Source organism: Ranitomeya imitator, chromosome 6, assembly GCF_032444005.1.
Source record: "Ranitomeya imitator isolate aRanImi1 chromosome 6, aRanImi1.pri, whole genome shotgun sequence".
Taxonomy (NCBI): domain Eukaryota; kingdom Metazoa; phylum Chordata; class Amphibia; order Anura; family Dendrobatidae; genus Ranitomeya; species Ranitomeya imitator.
This window is the reverse complement of record NC_091287.1, coordinates 195,759,384-195,775,963: the sequence shown is the minus strand read 5'-3', so window position 1 is coordinate 195,775,963 and position 16,580 is coordinate 195,759,384. Positions and strand designations below refer to the sequence as shown.

Below are 16,580 nucleotides of genomic sequence, written 5' to 3'. Positions count from 1 at the left end.
TGGCGTGACTGGTTTTGGGTCATATGGGCGGAGTTTTTGGGTGTTTGATTCACCCTTTCCTTACCCGCTGGCTGCATGCTGGCTGCAATATTGGATTGAAGTTCATTCTCTGTCCTCCATAGTACACGCCTGCGCAAAGCAATCTTGCCTTGTCTCGTACCTCCTCCTTCCTGCAGGCCCCGGGTCCAATATGGCCGCGGGGCTGCTTCCTGGTCCTGCTCAGAGCAGGTTCCGGCAAGCCTCCTGCACTGCCTGTGTGATCCCTGATCTGACACAGTGCATTGCAAAGTGTTAGATCAGCGATCTGACCCTACAACATCATGCCCCCCTGGGGCAATGTTATAAAGTAAAACAAAAAATATTCAGATATGTAAAAGAAAGAAAAGAAATCCTAAATAAAGAAAAAAAAAATATTGTTCCCATAAATACATTTCTTTATCCAAAAAAAAAGTACACATTTATCGCTGCGTCCGTAACGACCCGACCTACAAAACTGTCCCACTAGTTAACCCCTTCAGTGATCATCGTAAAAAAAAAGAGGCAAAAACAACACTTTATTATCATACCACCGAACAAAAAGTGGAATAACACACGATCAAAAATATGGATATAAATAACCATGGTACCGCTGAAAACGTCATCTTGTCCCGCAAAAAAACAAGCCGTACTACAGCATCATCAACGAAAAAATAAAAGTTATAGTCCTCAGAAAAAAGTGATGCAAAAATAAAAAATATTTTATAGAAAAAAATAATTATCGCATAAAAGCGCCAAAACATAAAAAAATGACATAAATGAGGTATCGCTGTAATCGTACTATCCCGAAGAATAAAACTGCTTTATCAATTTTACCAAACATGGAACGGTATAAATGCCCCCCCAAAAGAAATTCATGAATTGCTGGTTTTTGGTCATTCTGCCTCACAAAAATCGGAATAAAAAGCGATCAAAAAATGTCACATGCCCGAAAATGGTACCAATAAAAACGTCAACTCGTCCCGCAAAAAACAAGACCTCACATGACTCTGTGGACCAAAATATGGAAAAATTATAGCTCTCAAAATGTGGTAACGCAAAAACTACTTTTTGCAATAAAAAGCGTCTTTTAGTGTGTGAAAAAACCCACTATAAAAGTAAACCAAACCCCCCCTTCATCACCCCCTTAGTTAGGGAAAAATAATAAAATAAAAAAATTTATTTATTTCCATTTTCCCATTAGAGTTAGGGTTGGGACTAGGGTTAGGGCTTGAGTTAGGGTTGGGGTTAGGGTTGGGGCAAGGCTTAGGGTTAAGGCTACATTTAGGGTTGGGACTAAAGTTAGGGTGTGGATTACATTTACGGTTGGGATTAGGGTTAGGGGTGTGTCAGGGTTAGGGGTGTGGCTAGGGTTATGGGTAGAGTTGGGATTAGGGTTAGGGGTGTGTTTGGGTTAGTGTTTCAGTTAGAATTGGGGTCTTCCTCTGTTTAGGCACATTTAGGGCTCTCCAAACACTACATGGTGTCCAATCTCAATTACAGCCAATTCTGCGTTGAAAAAGTAAAACAGTCCTCCTTCCCTTCTGAGCTCTCCCGTGCGCCCAAACAGGGGTTTACCCCAACATATGGGGTATCAGTGTACTCAGGACAAATTGGACAACAACTTTTGGGGTCCAATTTCTCTTGTTACCCTTGGGAAAATAAAAATTTGGGGGGCTAAAAAAACATTTTTGGGAAAAGAAATATTTTTTATTTTCACGGCTCTGTGTTATGAACTGTAGTGAAACATTTGGGGGTTCAAAGTTCTCACAACACATCTAGATAAGTTCCATGGGGGGGTCTAGTCTCCAATATGGGGTCACTTGTGAGGGGTTTCCACTGTTTAGGTACATTAGGGGCTCTGCAAACGCAATGTGACGCCTGCAGACCAATCCATCTAAGTCTGCATTCCATACGGCGCTTCTTCCCTTCCAAGCTCTGCCATGCACCCAAACGGTGGTTCCCCCCACATATAGGTTATCAGCGTACTCGGGACAAATTGGACAACAACTTTTGGGTCCAATTTCTCCTGTTACCCTTGGAAAAATACAAAACTGGGGGCTAAAAAATGATTTTTGTGGAAAAAAAAAAGAATTTTTATTTTCACGGCTCTGCGTTATAAACTGTAGTGAAACACTTGGGGGCTCAAAGTTCTCACAACACATCTATATAAGTTCCTTAGGAGGGCTACTTTCCAAAATGGTGTCACTTGTGGAGGGTTTCAATGTTTAGTCACATCAGGGGCTCTCCAGACCCGACGTAGTGTCCCATCTCAATTCCAGTCAATTTTGCATTGAAAAATCAATCGGCGCTCCTTCCCTTCCGAGCTCTGCCATGCGCCCAAACAGTGGTTTACCACCACATATCGGGTATCAACGTACTCAAGACAAATTACACAACAACTTTTGGGGTCCAATTTCTTCTCTTGGAGACGAAAAGATCATTTTTGTGAAAAAATATGATTTTTTACTTTTACGGCTCTGCATTATAAACTTCTGTGAAGCACTTGGTGGGTCAAAGTGCTCACCACACCTCTAGATAAGTTCCTGTGGGGGTCTACTTTCCAAAATGGTGTCACTTGTGAGGGGTTTCAATGTTTAGGCACATCAGGGGCTCTCCAAACGCAACATGGCGTCCCATTTCAATTCCAGTCAATTTTGCATTGAATAGTCAAATGGCGCTTCTTCCCTTCCGAGCTCTGCCATGCGCCCAAACAGTGGTTTACTCCCACATATGAAGTATCAGTGTACTCGAGACAAATTGCAGAACAACTTTTGGGGTCCATTTTCTCCTGTTACCCTTGGTGTTGTAAAAATCAGATGCTGGTCAAGTCTTAACCCTTATAACTCCCTAACAAAAAAAATGTTGGTTCCAAAATTGTGCTGATGTAAAGTAGACATGTGGGAAATGTTACTTATTAAGTATTTTGTGTGACATATCTCTGTGAGTTAAGGGCATAAAAATTCAAAGTTGGAAAATTGCGTCATTTTAAATTTTTTTTGCCAAATTTCCATTTTTTTTCACAAATAAACGCAGGTAATATCAAATAAATTTTACCACTATCATGAAGTACAATATGTCACGAGGAAACAATGTCAGAATCATCAGGATCCGTTGAAGGGTTCCAGAGTTATAACCTCATATAGGGACAGTGGTCAGAATTGTAAAAATTGGCCCGGTCATTAACGTGCAAACCACCCTTGGGGGTTAAGGGGTTAGAACATACCGTATATACTCGAGTATAAGCCGGGATTTTCAGCCCAAATTTTTGGGCTTAAAGTGCCCCTCTCGGCTTATACTCGAGTCACGGTCTGTGGCAAGGTCGGCGGGTGAGGGGGAGAGAGGATTGTCATATACTCACCTAGTCCCGGCGGTCCTGACGCTCCCCCTGCCTGTCACACTGTCTTCGGGTGCCGCAGCTCTTTCCCTGTACAGTGGTCACGTGGGAAAGCTCAATAAACTTTATGAATATGGACTCCACTCCCATAGGGGTGGAGCCGCATATTCATTTCTCTAATGAGCGGTGCCTGTGACCGCTGACAGAGGAAAAGCTGCGGCACCCGAAGACAGTGTGACAGGCAGGGGGAGCGTCGGGACTAGGTGAGTATTTTATATTCACCTGTCCAAGTTCCACCCGCCGGGCGCCGCTCCGTCTTCCCATCCACTTGCACTGACTGTTCAGGTCAGAGGGCGCGATGACGTACTAGTGTGCGCGGCGCCCTCTGCCTGAACAGGAGAGACGCCGAGACGGGACGCTGAGGAGCTGCAAGCAAGAGAAGTGAGTATGTGTTTTTTTTTTTATTGCAGCAGCAGCGTTATATATGGCACAGATTTATGTGGAGCATCTATGGGGCCATAATGAACGGTGCAGAGCATTCTATATGGAACAGCTTTATAAGGAGCATCTATGGGGCCATAATGAACGGTGCAGAGCATATATGGCACAGCTTTATAATGAGCATCTATGGGGCCATAATGAACGGTGCAGAGCATATATGGCACAGCTTTATAAGGAGCATCTATGGGGCCATAATGAACGGTGCAGAGCATATATGGCACAGCTTTATAAGGAGCATCTATGGGGCCATAATGAACGGTGCAGCGCATTGTATATGGGGCACAGCTTTATATGGAGCATCTATGGGGCCATAATGAACGGTGCAGAGAATTCTATATAGCACAGCTTTATATGGAGCATCTATAGGGCCATAATGAATGGTGCAAAGCATTCTATATGACACAGCTATATATGGATCATCTATGGGGCAATAAGCAATGGTATGGAGCATTATATATGGCACAGCTTTATATGGAACCTCCTTTGGGGCAATAATGAACGGTATGGAGCATCTATTTTTATTTTTGAAATTCACCGGTAGCTGCTGCATTTTCCACTCTAGGCTTATACTAGAGTCAATATGTTTTCCCAGTTTTTTGTGGCAAAATTAGGGGGGTCGGCTAATACTCGGGTCGGCTTATACTCGAGTATATATGGTAATTAAAATGCAGAAAATGTCTCAAAAGAGGACACTAGAAGGAGACTCATGGGATATACAGAAAGCCGGTGTATACAAATTGATAATAGATTTTAGAAACTGCACAAAATAAATTCATCAATGGTTCACTGGATCCTTACATCATCATTGCTAGAGAATGTTCACATAAATTCTGCAGTCACAGGATCACAATGGTAATGCATTCAAAGGCTGCCATGATATTTCTATTTTATACATATATCGGTAAATCCAAATTAATTGCAGCCCCGAATACACCTACCATTTGATATTGTCATAGGAGGATTGTGATCTATCTACAAGTAAATTGCAAGGTAATATGCTTAGTATGCAAATCCTCCCATAGCACAAAAATGAATTCACAATTACTCTGTATCTAAATATAAATACTGCCTCTGTATTACTATCAAACATTAACATCAATTGATACAATGCTGATTGCAGCGCCCAGCAAGCTATAGAGAGATCTAATCCAGCCTCCTTCCTGTCCGTGCGCCACCATGATCCCAGCCCGGCATTAGATCTCTCTATAGCTATCTGGGCGCTGCAATCAGCATTGTATCAATGCTGATACGCTGGAGTCCTGGGTTCAAATCCGACCATGGACCTGTTTCGTCTCCCCTCATCAATCTATCGGAATTGGTGAGACTGTTCCTTTTTATTTACATTTTGATTTAACAGTCTTTTTTTTTTGCTGCGGTGTTCGTATATTCCATGTTCTTGTTGGTATATGAACTATATTGGCATCATCAACGGTGAATTTACTATATTTGTAATCTTTAAATGCAGCTAGCTGGACAGTGTCGGATTTTTGGTATTTAGTTTCTGGTATATGGTACAAAATTTTGCACTTTCCACACTGTTTCCCGATGCTAGATAGATTTCGTTTTTTAGATATATCTGAAATCTATTTTTATCCTTAGTAAGCTGTTTAAACTGTTCTGATGCTACATTACCCTTCATCAACAGTACTTCAGCCGAATATCATAAAGGGTGGCACATATAATTTTTTTCCCGATTCTTTTAAAGAATATATTAAAAGTTAAATTTTAATTCTCACATTCTGCTATTCTCTTTTATACAATGAAAACTATTTTATATAAAAATAATTGTTTTTGCATTTATTTATTCTGAGTTGCTATAACTTTGTTTTTGATGGCGCTGTATGAGGGCTCTTTTTTTGCAGGACAAGATGACGTTTTCAGCGGTACCATGTTTATATCATATGTATAGGTCAGGTCGTTACGGATGTGGGGATACCAAATATGTGTATTTATTGTTGTTTTTTTTATTTACATAAAGAAATGTATTTATTGGAACAATATTTTTTTTTTCTTTATTTAGGATTTTTTTTTATTTTATTTATTTATTTATTTATTTTTACACATGTTAATTTTTTTTTTTTTACTTTTTCACTTTGTCCCAGGGTGGAACATCACTATATATTGTCAGATCGCTGATCTGACACTTAACACAGCAATGTGTCAGATAAGCAATCTGACAGGCAGTGCAGGAGGCTTGCCGGCGCATGATCTCAGCAGGCACTGACAAGTGGTCCGTGACCGCTCCTGGCACATAGTGCTGAATGTCAGCTGTGATAATCATTTGACACCCGTCCTCTCCCCCCTGTGAGCGCGGCTGATCACGAATGACGTACTATCCCGTCGAGAGTCAGATAGGTCCATGTCACAAAATACTGGCGGAGCCCCTGCACCACCGAAAATCTCCAAAGTTGCCGCACACCAGCCTGGTATGGATGTGTGGGGGCTCCGAGATTTCACAAAATGTCGGCGGAGCCCCCGCACCACCAAGCATCTGCGAAACTGGTGCGCTCCATCGTCGGATGAATGTGTTGGGGCTTTTATAAAATGGCATAGCCCCCCGCACTACCGAACCTGCCACACAAGCCTGGGATGAGTCAGATCATTGCCAGACCACCGAAACACCCCCCTGTGACCACACTCCACCAGCCCACCTCCCGGTAAGCTGAATAATTCAGACTGTAAGACCGACCCTTATTTGATTCATTAATTTTTTTTCCTATTTTTCTTCTGAAAATTTGGGGTGCGTCTTAAAGTCCGAAAAATACGGTAATGGAATGTGGACGGAAAAAAAATGAAAATTTTTACTTTTTTCACAAAAATTTTGTATTAGCCCCAAATTTTTTACTTTCACAAGGGTAACTTGTGAAAATGGACCCCAACTTTTGTTGTGCAATTTCTCTTGAGTACGCATATATCCCATATGTGGGGGAAACTTCTATTTGGGCACATGGCAGGGCTCGGAAGGGATGCAGCACTACTTGACTTTTTGAATGCAAAAATGGCTGTAATCGAGAGCGGATGCCAAGTTGCATTTGGAGAGCCCCTGATGTGCCTAAACATTGGAAACCCCCACAAGTGACCCCATTTTGGAAACTACACCCCTCAATAATTTCCTCCAGGGGTATAGAGAGGATTTTTTTTATAGTGAGGATTTTTAACCCAAAAGGTACTGCACAGAATTGGATAACATTAAGTTGTCATATTAAACATATCATTAGCGTTAAGCGCAAGTGCTCACTGCCCGAGTTTGCATCGGGGTATTTGGGTATGCACGAAGTATCGCGCATGCTCGATCGACCCCGATGCAAGCTCGAGTAGCGAGCACTTGCGCTCCAACACTAGTTATCTTATCGACATCCCGCTGTTGCCAGGTGGCTGCCGGCGATGTTCGTGGGTGCATTACGCGTGGAGCCGCCATTTTTTTCCAGGAAGGTTTGTCAGAGAGACACAGCTGGAGGGACTGGGGTATGGCAGAAGTACTGGGGTGAGCTTGGGGACCTAATTTCTCTCTATTCTGGTATGTATATCATGTCAGAAGAGAGAGAACTTGTTTAAATAGCAGGTATACTTTTTTTTGTTTCTTTGTTTTTTTTCATCACGTGATCGAGGACTGAAAAAACGGCCCTGATTGTGTTCGCCAGGTTCTCGGCTACCCCCGAGTTGAACCCTAAAAAATGGCCAATGCTGGGGGGCCCTATACCTTTATTTCCAATCACCGTTTTAAAACGGCAATGGGGGAATAAGGCCCCTTAATGGCCACCATTTTAATGCAGATTAGCAGTTGTTAGGGGGTTATTGAAAATAATGTCCAGGTCCTCCCGGAAATCCGGGACCCTCTCACTCAGGGTCCAGTATACCACTTTTAAATGCAGGGCTTCCATCTAACAACTTGGAAATTGAGAGGGCCCTGTTGAGTCAGAAATTATTTTCTCCAGGGTTAGTTTCCACCTAAGGCTACGTTCACACTAGCGTTGTGCGCCGCTGCGTCGGCGACGCGACGCACAACGCACCGAAAAACGCGTGCAAACGCACGCAAAAACGCTGCGTTTTTCGACGCATGCGTCGTTTTTTGACGAAAATCGGACGCAAGAAAAATGCAACTTGTTGCGTTTTCTTGGTCCGACGCTAGCGTCAAAAAAGACGCACGTGTCGGAAAACGCAACAAGCAAAAACGCATGCGTCCCCCATGTTAAACATAGGGGCGCATGACGCGTGCGTCGCCGCTGCGTCGCCCGACGCTAGCGCGACGCACACTAGCCGAACGCTAGTGTGAACGTAGCCTTACTGAAGAGTAGGAAACTTATAACAAATATTTATGGAAAAGGTTTTTGGAGTTTTCAGGAGAAGCTTTAGGAAGGAAGGTTCCAATACGTTCCATCCTAGTACTTCTCCAGACGGGGAATTGAGCTAGGCTTAGCTACAAATAACCTTAGGCTGCCGTCACACTAGCAGTATTTGGTCAGTATTTTACATCTGTATTTGTAAGCCAAAACCAGGAGTGGGTGATACCAAATACTGCTAGTGTGACGACAGCCTTAAGGTTCAAGTTTCAGCCTTGGGAGCATTAGACAATTACAATCTCACAACTAATAGATGGATATCAAGGTTTATAAAATCCTGCGACTGATCCTGACCAGTCCCAATTCCAAGGGTTCCCCCATGGGCTCTAAACCTAGTACTAGTGATGTTCAGGCCCTTTCAATAAACCCTCCCTAAACTTCCCAAGGTAGCATTAAAGTTCGATAGAAGTCAAGAGATTATCCTACATTCCTCTTGTAATAACCCGGATGTGACTACAGAGCATTTAATTTTAATTAGCCAGAAGTATTATTTTAGTAGGCCAGGAGACATAGGCTATTGTTCATATAAGACTGAACTTTGACTCTTCTTGTAGGTTGAATTTATTTTTGAATTGTTCAATGGCTGCTGTTTACATCTTATATCAGCTCCTACAGTTTATTGTACTGCTATCTTGGAAGACAGGGGCGCAGGGTTATGTAACAAAGGATATTTCCTAATATGTTGATTATCCATTGTATGAGTTCATGTATGTTATGAACTTGCAAAACAGATGAGGACAAACTATGCAGATTAATTAAATACTTAAATATTGAGAGATAAGCCCAGCCACCTTCCCCCAATCCTGTGGAAAAATGCTTATATAAGAGCTGTGAACTATGAAGAGGGGTATTTGCCCTCTGTATCAAGAGTGACTTGACAGAACACAGCCAGAACATAATGAATCAATAGAGGAACACTCTACAGAACAGCTGTCAGGACACCATGACTCAATGAAGAGGGACCTTTACAAAACCACAGCCAGTAACACTCCACAGGACAGTTGCCAGGGCACCATGGCTCCATCAAAAGGGACATAGATTCGATATTCTACAGAATGCCAGATTAAGGTATCCACGACCCTAGCTGGAAGAATACGGATCTGCTTCATTGACCATCACTGAACCCATGGATACTTTTGGGAAAGCCAGAATTGAAACCCACCAGTCACCTGGCTCTGTGGAGACTTTTGGAGAAGCCAGATTGTGACCCTCTGTCACCTGGCCCCATGGAGATGTTCAGGGAAGCCAGGTTGGGACCCTCCGGTCACCTGGCCACGTACCTCAGTGGACTGTCTGCTTCCTAAGCTTGTTGTTACCTCCTCTCTGTTGGAGACAAAAGTGGGGTTCCACTGGTGGGGTTAGTCAGCCCTGGAAGCAAGGAAGTCACAGATGCTCTAATTTGGGTGATCCAGCGGAAGGGTGAAACTAATTTGCACCATCTTGGGGATTTTGCTGGGACTATTCTATATTATTGTCTGTTGGTTGGTTCAATAAACTATTGCCACACTGTTTTGCCTGCACCCTGTGTTGTCTGAGTAGTATTATACCCTAGGAAAGGAGAGCAGGCGTTCAGTGGGATGAGCTCTGGTCCATGCGATCTCGGGTCAGCGGATGAGAGCACCCACTAATAGAATACATGTCTGTAACTAGTCAGTGGAGAAAAAAGCCAGTCCTTGTTTGTAGCTTTTTTTTCCTGATTGACATGGAAAACTGCTGTGTTTTTGAAAGAAGCAGCATGTCAAATCTTTCAGCATATTTGCAGCGCTTTTTCACCATTCAAAGCAATGAGAAGGTGCAAAAATGCTACGTGTGAACATAGCCTAAGGGGTGAAAGAGGCTTTTTTTTATCTTTCTAATTTTGCCTTATATGCAAGTCATTATACTGCATGTTTCCTAACATTTTGTTTCCAGTAAAATCTATTTGATCTTCGGTTTTGGATGTTTTATTGTCAGTACATAAAAGTGGCTTAACCCCTTTACCCCCAAGGGTGGTTTGCACGTTAATGACCAAGCCAATTTTTACAATTCTGACCACTGTCCCTTTATGAGGTTATAACTCTGGAACGCTTCAAAGGATCCCGGTGATTCTGTGTAAAAATTTATTTGATATTACCTGCGTTTATTTGTGAAAAAAATGGAAATTTTGTGAACATTTTGAAAATTTCGCAATTTTCCAACTTTGAATTTTTATGCAATTAAATCACAGAGATATGTCACACAAAGTACTTAATAAGTAACATTTCCCACATGTCTACTTTACATCAGCACAATTTTGGAACCAAAATTTTTTTTTGTTAGGAAGTTATAAGGGTTAAAAGTTGATCAGCAATTTCTCCTTTTTACAACACCTTTTTTTTTTTAGGGACCACATCTCATTTGAACTCATTTTGAGGGGTCTATATGATGGAAAATAACTAAGTGTGACACCATTCTAAAAACTGCACCCCTCAAGGTGCTCAAAACCACATTCAAGAAGTTTATTAACCCTTCAGGTGTTTCACAGGAATTTTTGGAATGTTTAAATACAAATGAATATTTAACTTTTTTCACAAAAAATTTACTTCAGCTCCAATTTGTTTTATTTTACCAAGGGTAACAGGAGAAAATGGACCCTAAAAGTTGTTGTACAATTTGTCCTGAGTACGCTGATACCCCATATGTGGGGGTAAACCACTGTTTGGGCGCATGACAGAAGCGAAGGAGCGCCATTTGACTTTTCAATGCAAAATTGACTGGAATTGAGATGGGACGCCATGTTGCGTTTGGAGAGCCCCTGATGTGCCTAAACATTGAAATCCCCCAAAAGTGACACCATTTTGGAAAGTAGACCCCTAAGGAACTTATCTAGATGTGTGGTGAGCACTTTGACCCACCAAGTGCTTCACAGAAGTTTATAATGCAGAGCCGTAAAAATAAAAAATCATATTTTTTCACAAAAATGATCTTTTCGCCCCCAATTTATTTTATTGTGTTTCACTACAGTTTATAACGCAGAGCCGTGCAAATAAAAAATCTTTTTTTTCTCCACAAAAATTATATTTTAGCCCCCAGTTTTGTATTTTTCCAAGGGTAACAGTTGAAATCGGACCCTTAAAGTTGTTGTCCAATTTGTCCTGAGTACGCTGATACCCCATATGTTGGGGTAAACCCCTGTTTGGGCATACGGGAGAGCTCGGAAGGGAAGGAGGAATTGAGATCGGAAGCCATGTCGCGTTTGGAGAGCCCCTGATGTGCCTAAACAGTGGAAACCCCCCAATTATAACTGAAACCCTAATCCAAACACACCCCTAACCCTAATCACACCCCTAACCCTGACACACCCCTAATCCCAACCCTATTCCCAACCGTAAATGTAATCCTAAGCCTAACTTTAGCCCCAACCATAATCCTAACTTTAGCCCCAACCCTAACCATAGCTCTAACCCTAGCCCTAATGGGAAAATGGAAATAAATACATTTCTTTAATTTTTTAATTTTTCCCTAACTAACGGGGTTATGAAGGGGGGTTTGATTTACTATTTATAGCGGGTTTTCTAGTGGATTTTTATGATTGTCAGCCGTCACACAAGAAAGACGCTTTTTATTGCAAAAAATATTTTTTGCGTTACCACATTTTGAGAGCTATAATTTTTCCATATTTGGGTCCACAGAGTCATGTGAGGTCTTGTTTTTTGCGGGACGAGTTGACGTTTTTATTGGTAACATTTTCGGGTACGTGACTTTTTTTATCACTTTTTATTCCGATTTTTTGTGAGACAGAATGACCAAAAACCAGCTATTCATGAATTTCTTTTGGCGGAGGCGTTTATACCATTCCGCGTTTGGTAAAATTGATAAAGCAGTTTTATTCTTCAGGTCAGTACGATTACAGCGATACCTCATTTATATCAATTTTATATGTTTTGGTGCTTTTATACGATAACTATTTTATAGAAAAAATAATTATTTTTGCATCGCTTTATTCTGATGACTAACTTTTTATATTTTTTCGCTGATGATGCTGTATGGCAGCTTGTTTTTTGCGGGACAAGATGACGTTTTCAGCGGTACCATGGTTATTTATATCAGTCTTTTTGATCGCGTGTTATTCCACTTTTTGTTTGGCGGCGTGAGAATAAAGTGTTGTTTTTTGCCTCGTTTTTTTTTTTATTTTTTTTTACGGTGTTCACTGAAGGGGTTAACTAGTGATACAGTTTTATAGGTGGGGTCGTTACGGACGCGGCGATACTAGATATGTGTACTTTTATTGTTTTTTTTTATTTAGATAAAGAAATGTATAGGAACTATATATATATATATATATATATATATATATAATTTTTTTTTTTTTGTGGGGGGGAATTTTTTTAAAATTCTTTGTACACATGTGAATTTTTTTTTTTTTTACACTACAACATTGCCCGGGGGGAGGGGGGGACATTATGTTATAGTGTAAGATCGCTGATATGACACTTTTCTGTGCATTTTGTCAGATCAGCGATCTGACGTGCACTTCTCCAGGCTTCCCGGCGCCTGCTCTGAGCAGGCGTAGTGAAACCACCTCCCTACAGGACCCGGATGCCGCGGCCATCTTGGATCCGGGCCTGCTGCAGGGAGGAGGTAAAAGACCCTCAGAGCAACGCGATTACATCGCGTTGCTCCGGGGGTCTCAGGGAAGTCTGCAGGGAGCCCCCTCCCTGTGCGATGCTTCCCTATACCGCCGGAACACCGCGATCATGTTTGATCGCGGTGTGCCCGGGGTTATTGTGCCGGGGGCGGTCCGTGACCGCTCCTCACACATAGTACCGGATTGCGCTGGACGTACTTTTCCGTCCTTGGGAATTATTGCCCACCCCACATGGATGGAATAGTACGTCCAATGACAAAAAGGGGTTAATACTCTAACAACATTGTTCTCATCAGCGACCTGGAAGTCAGAGATGCGTCCAGGCATTTCCCCATGAGTTTTCCCACTCCATTTGAGTGCTGTTTCCATCCATTTCGGTGATTTTTCCTGCCCCCCAGCCTTCCGGGTAGGGTCTACAGAAAAAAAAAAAATCCAGCTTCCCATTGACTTCTATTACACTCGTCACTCGAGTTGAGCAAGTTCAAGTGTCCAACCTGACTATCGGATAAAAAGTCAAACAGCAACACTCTGTTTGCGGTGCTAGTGAATATTTAATAAGAATAGTGACATCATGCAGTCATGGCCAAAACTATTGACACCCCTGCAATTCTGTCAGATAATACTCATTTTCTTCCTGAAAATGATTGCAAACACAAATTATTTGGTATTATTATCTTCATTTAATTTGTCTTAAATGAAAAAAAAGCAAAACATTGATCATTTCACACAACTTGAAAAATGGGCCAGACAAAAGTATTTTCACCCTCAGCCTAATACTTCGTTGCACAAATTTAAGCCAAAAAAACTGCGGCCAACCGCTTCCGGTAACCATCAATGAGTTTCTTACAATGCTCTGCTGGAATTTTAGACCATTCTTCTTTGGCAAACTGTTCCAGGTCCCTGATATTTGAAGGGTGCCTTCTCCAAACTGCCATTTTTAGATCTCTCCACTGGTGTTCTATGGGATTCAGGTCTGCACTCATTGCTGGCCACCTTAGAAGTCTCCAGTGCTTTCTCTCAAACCATTTTCTAGTGCTTTTTGAAGTGTGTTTTGGGTTATTGTCCTGCTGGAAGACCCATGACCTCTGAGGAAGACCCAGCTTTCTCACACTGGGCCCTACATTATGCTGCAAAATTTGTTGGTAGTCTTCGGACTTCATAATGCCATGCACACGGTCAAGCAGTCCAGTGCCAGAGGCAGCAAAGCAACCCCAAAACATCAGGGAACCTCCGCCATGTTTGACTGTAGGAACCTTGTTCTTTTTTTTGAATGCCTCTTTTTTCTCCTGTAAACTGTGTTGATGCCTTTGCCCAAAAAGCTCTACTTTTGTCTCATCTAACCAGAGAACATTCTTCCAAAACGTTTTAGGCTTTTTCAGGTAAGTTTTGGCAAACTCCAGCCCGGCTTTTTTATGTCTTGGGGTAAGAAGTGGGGTTTTCCTGGGTCTCCTACCATACAGTCCCTTTTCATTCAGATGCTGATGGATAGTACGGGTTGACACTGTTATACCCTCAAACTGCAGGGCAGCTTGAACTTGTTTGAATGTTAGTCGAGGTTCTTCATCCAACATCTGCACAATCTTGTGTTGAAATCTCTTGTCAATTTTTCTTTTCCGTCCACATCTAGGGAGGTTAGCCACAGTGCCATGGGCTTTAAACTTCTTGATGACACTGCACACGGTAGACAAAGGAACATTCAGGTCTTTGGAGATGGACTTGTAGCCTTGAGATTGCTCATGCTTCCTCACAATTTGGTTTCTCAAGTCCTCAGACAGTCCTTTGGTCTTCTTTCTTTTCTCCATGCTCAATGTGGTACACACAAGGACACAGGACAGAGGTTGAGTCAACTTCAATCCATGTCATCTGGCTGCAAGTGTGATTTAGTTATTGCCAACACCTGTTAGGTGCCACAGGTAAGTTACAGGTGCTGTTAATTACACAAATTATAGAACCATCACATGATTTTTTGAACAGTGCCAATACTTTTGTCCACCCCCTTTTTTATGTTTGGTGTGGAATTATATCCAATTTGGCTTTAGGACAATTCTTTTTGTGTTTTTTCATTTAAGACAAATTAAATGAAGATAATAATAACAAAGAATTTGTGTTAGCAATCATTTTCAGGAAGAAAATGAGTATCTGACAGAATTGCAGGGGTGTCAATACTTTTGGCCATGACTGTATATAATGATTTTTCACGTAGAGGGCACAGAATCAAGCAGCGTGACGTTTCGACTCTTTGAAGAGTCTTTCTCAAACAGTGCTAATTGTAGATTCTGTGAGGCCCATAAGGTAGTGAATATGTAGCGTCAAAGCGCAAAAAAAGAACGGAGGTATGTAGTGGCCAGGGGGACGCTGTCACTGCGCATATTGCAGCGCAAGTATAGTGGTGTCGAGTATCGAGCACTTGATCATTCTGGTCAGTCTTACTCTGATGTTACACAGCATTGTACATAAATCTACAGTTTTGCTTTGCATGGTAAAGAACAAGAATCTCAATGCCAGCTAGGGAAATTATTTTTTGTACAAAAGAAAACCGCTTTATATAACACTATTTCTTTTTTTTCTATAGGGTGACAAGGATTTTCCCCCAGCAGCAGCCCAAGTAGCTCATCAGAAACCGCATCCATCTGTTGAGAAACTGCCTTCTGTGCAACATGTTAATCAGCACATTCATCAACCTCGCAAGTGATACGCTGAATTTATAGTGGAAGAGCATCATCCTAAAAATGTATTATTTACATATAGTCTTCAAATGATTCCACAAAGATCAAGATATGTGACATGAATTGCAAAATAGAGAGGAATATTCCTTCACATTATAAACTGAATGCAAGAGAATAAAGCCTAATTTAATCCTTTGCAGTACAATGTCAAATTATGATTTTTATGCACAATTTGCGTAAAATAATTAAATATAAAATATTATTAACCTCTTTACCCCCGAGGGTTGTTTGCACGTTAATGACCGGGCCATTTTTTACAATTCTGACCACTGTCCCTTTATGAGGTTATAACTCCAGAACGCTTCAACGGATCTTGACAATTCTGAGGTTGTTTTCTCGTGACATATTGTACTTCACGTTAGTGGTAAAATTTCTTCAATATTACTTGCGTTTATTTGTGTAAAAAATGGAAATTTGGCGAAAATTTTGCAATTTTCAAACTTTGAATTCTTATGCCCTGAAAACAGAGAAATATGTCACACAAAATAGTTAATAAATAACATTTCCCACATGTCTTCTTTACATCAGCACAATTTTGGAACCAAAATTTTTTTTCTTAGCAAATTTTAAGGGTTATAAGTTAACCAGTGATTTCTCATTTTTACAACAAAATTTACAAAACCATATTTTTTAGGGACCACTTCACATTTGAAGTCACTTTGAGGGGTCTATATGGCTCAAAATACCCAAAAGTGACACCATTCTAAAAACTGCACCCCTCAAGGTACTCAAAACCACATTCAAGAAGTTTATTTACCCTTCAGGTGTTTCATAGGAGCAGAAGCAACGTGAAAGGAACAAATGAACATTTATCTTTTTAGTCACAAAAATGATCTTACAGCAACAATTTTTTTTATTTTCCCAAGGGTAAAAGGAGAAAACAAACCACAAAAGTTGTAGTCCAATTTGTCATGAGTACGCCGATACCCCGTATGTGAGGGGGAACCACTGTTTGAGCGCATGGTAGGGCTCAGAAGGGAAGGCGCGTCATTTGACTTTTTCAAGCTAAAATTAGTTGGAATTGAGATCGAACGCCATGTCGCGTTTGGTGAGCC

At 41.4% G+C, this 16,580-nt stretch overlaps 1 protein-coding gene across 1 annotated transcript in view; it reads left to right on the top strand.

Moving 5' to 3' along the window:
• DAP (death associated protein) overlaps positions 1 to 15,664 on the top strand; it is a 197,174-nt gene extending 181,510 nt beyond the window's left edge. The window contains exon 4 of the mRNA XM_069730420.1: positions 15,372 to 15,664. Coding sequence (XP_069586521.1) covers positions 15,372 to 15,491 — 120 coding nt within the window. The 3' untranslated portion in view covers positions 15,492 to 15,664. The remainder of the gene's footprint in view (positions 1 to 15,371) is intronic.
• Positions 15,665 to 16,580: the final 916 nt, after the last annotated feature.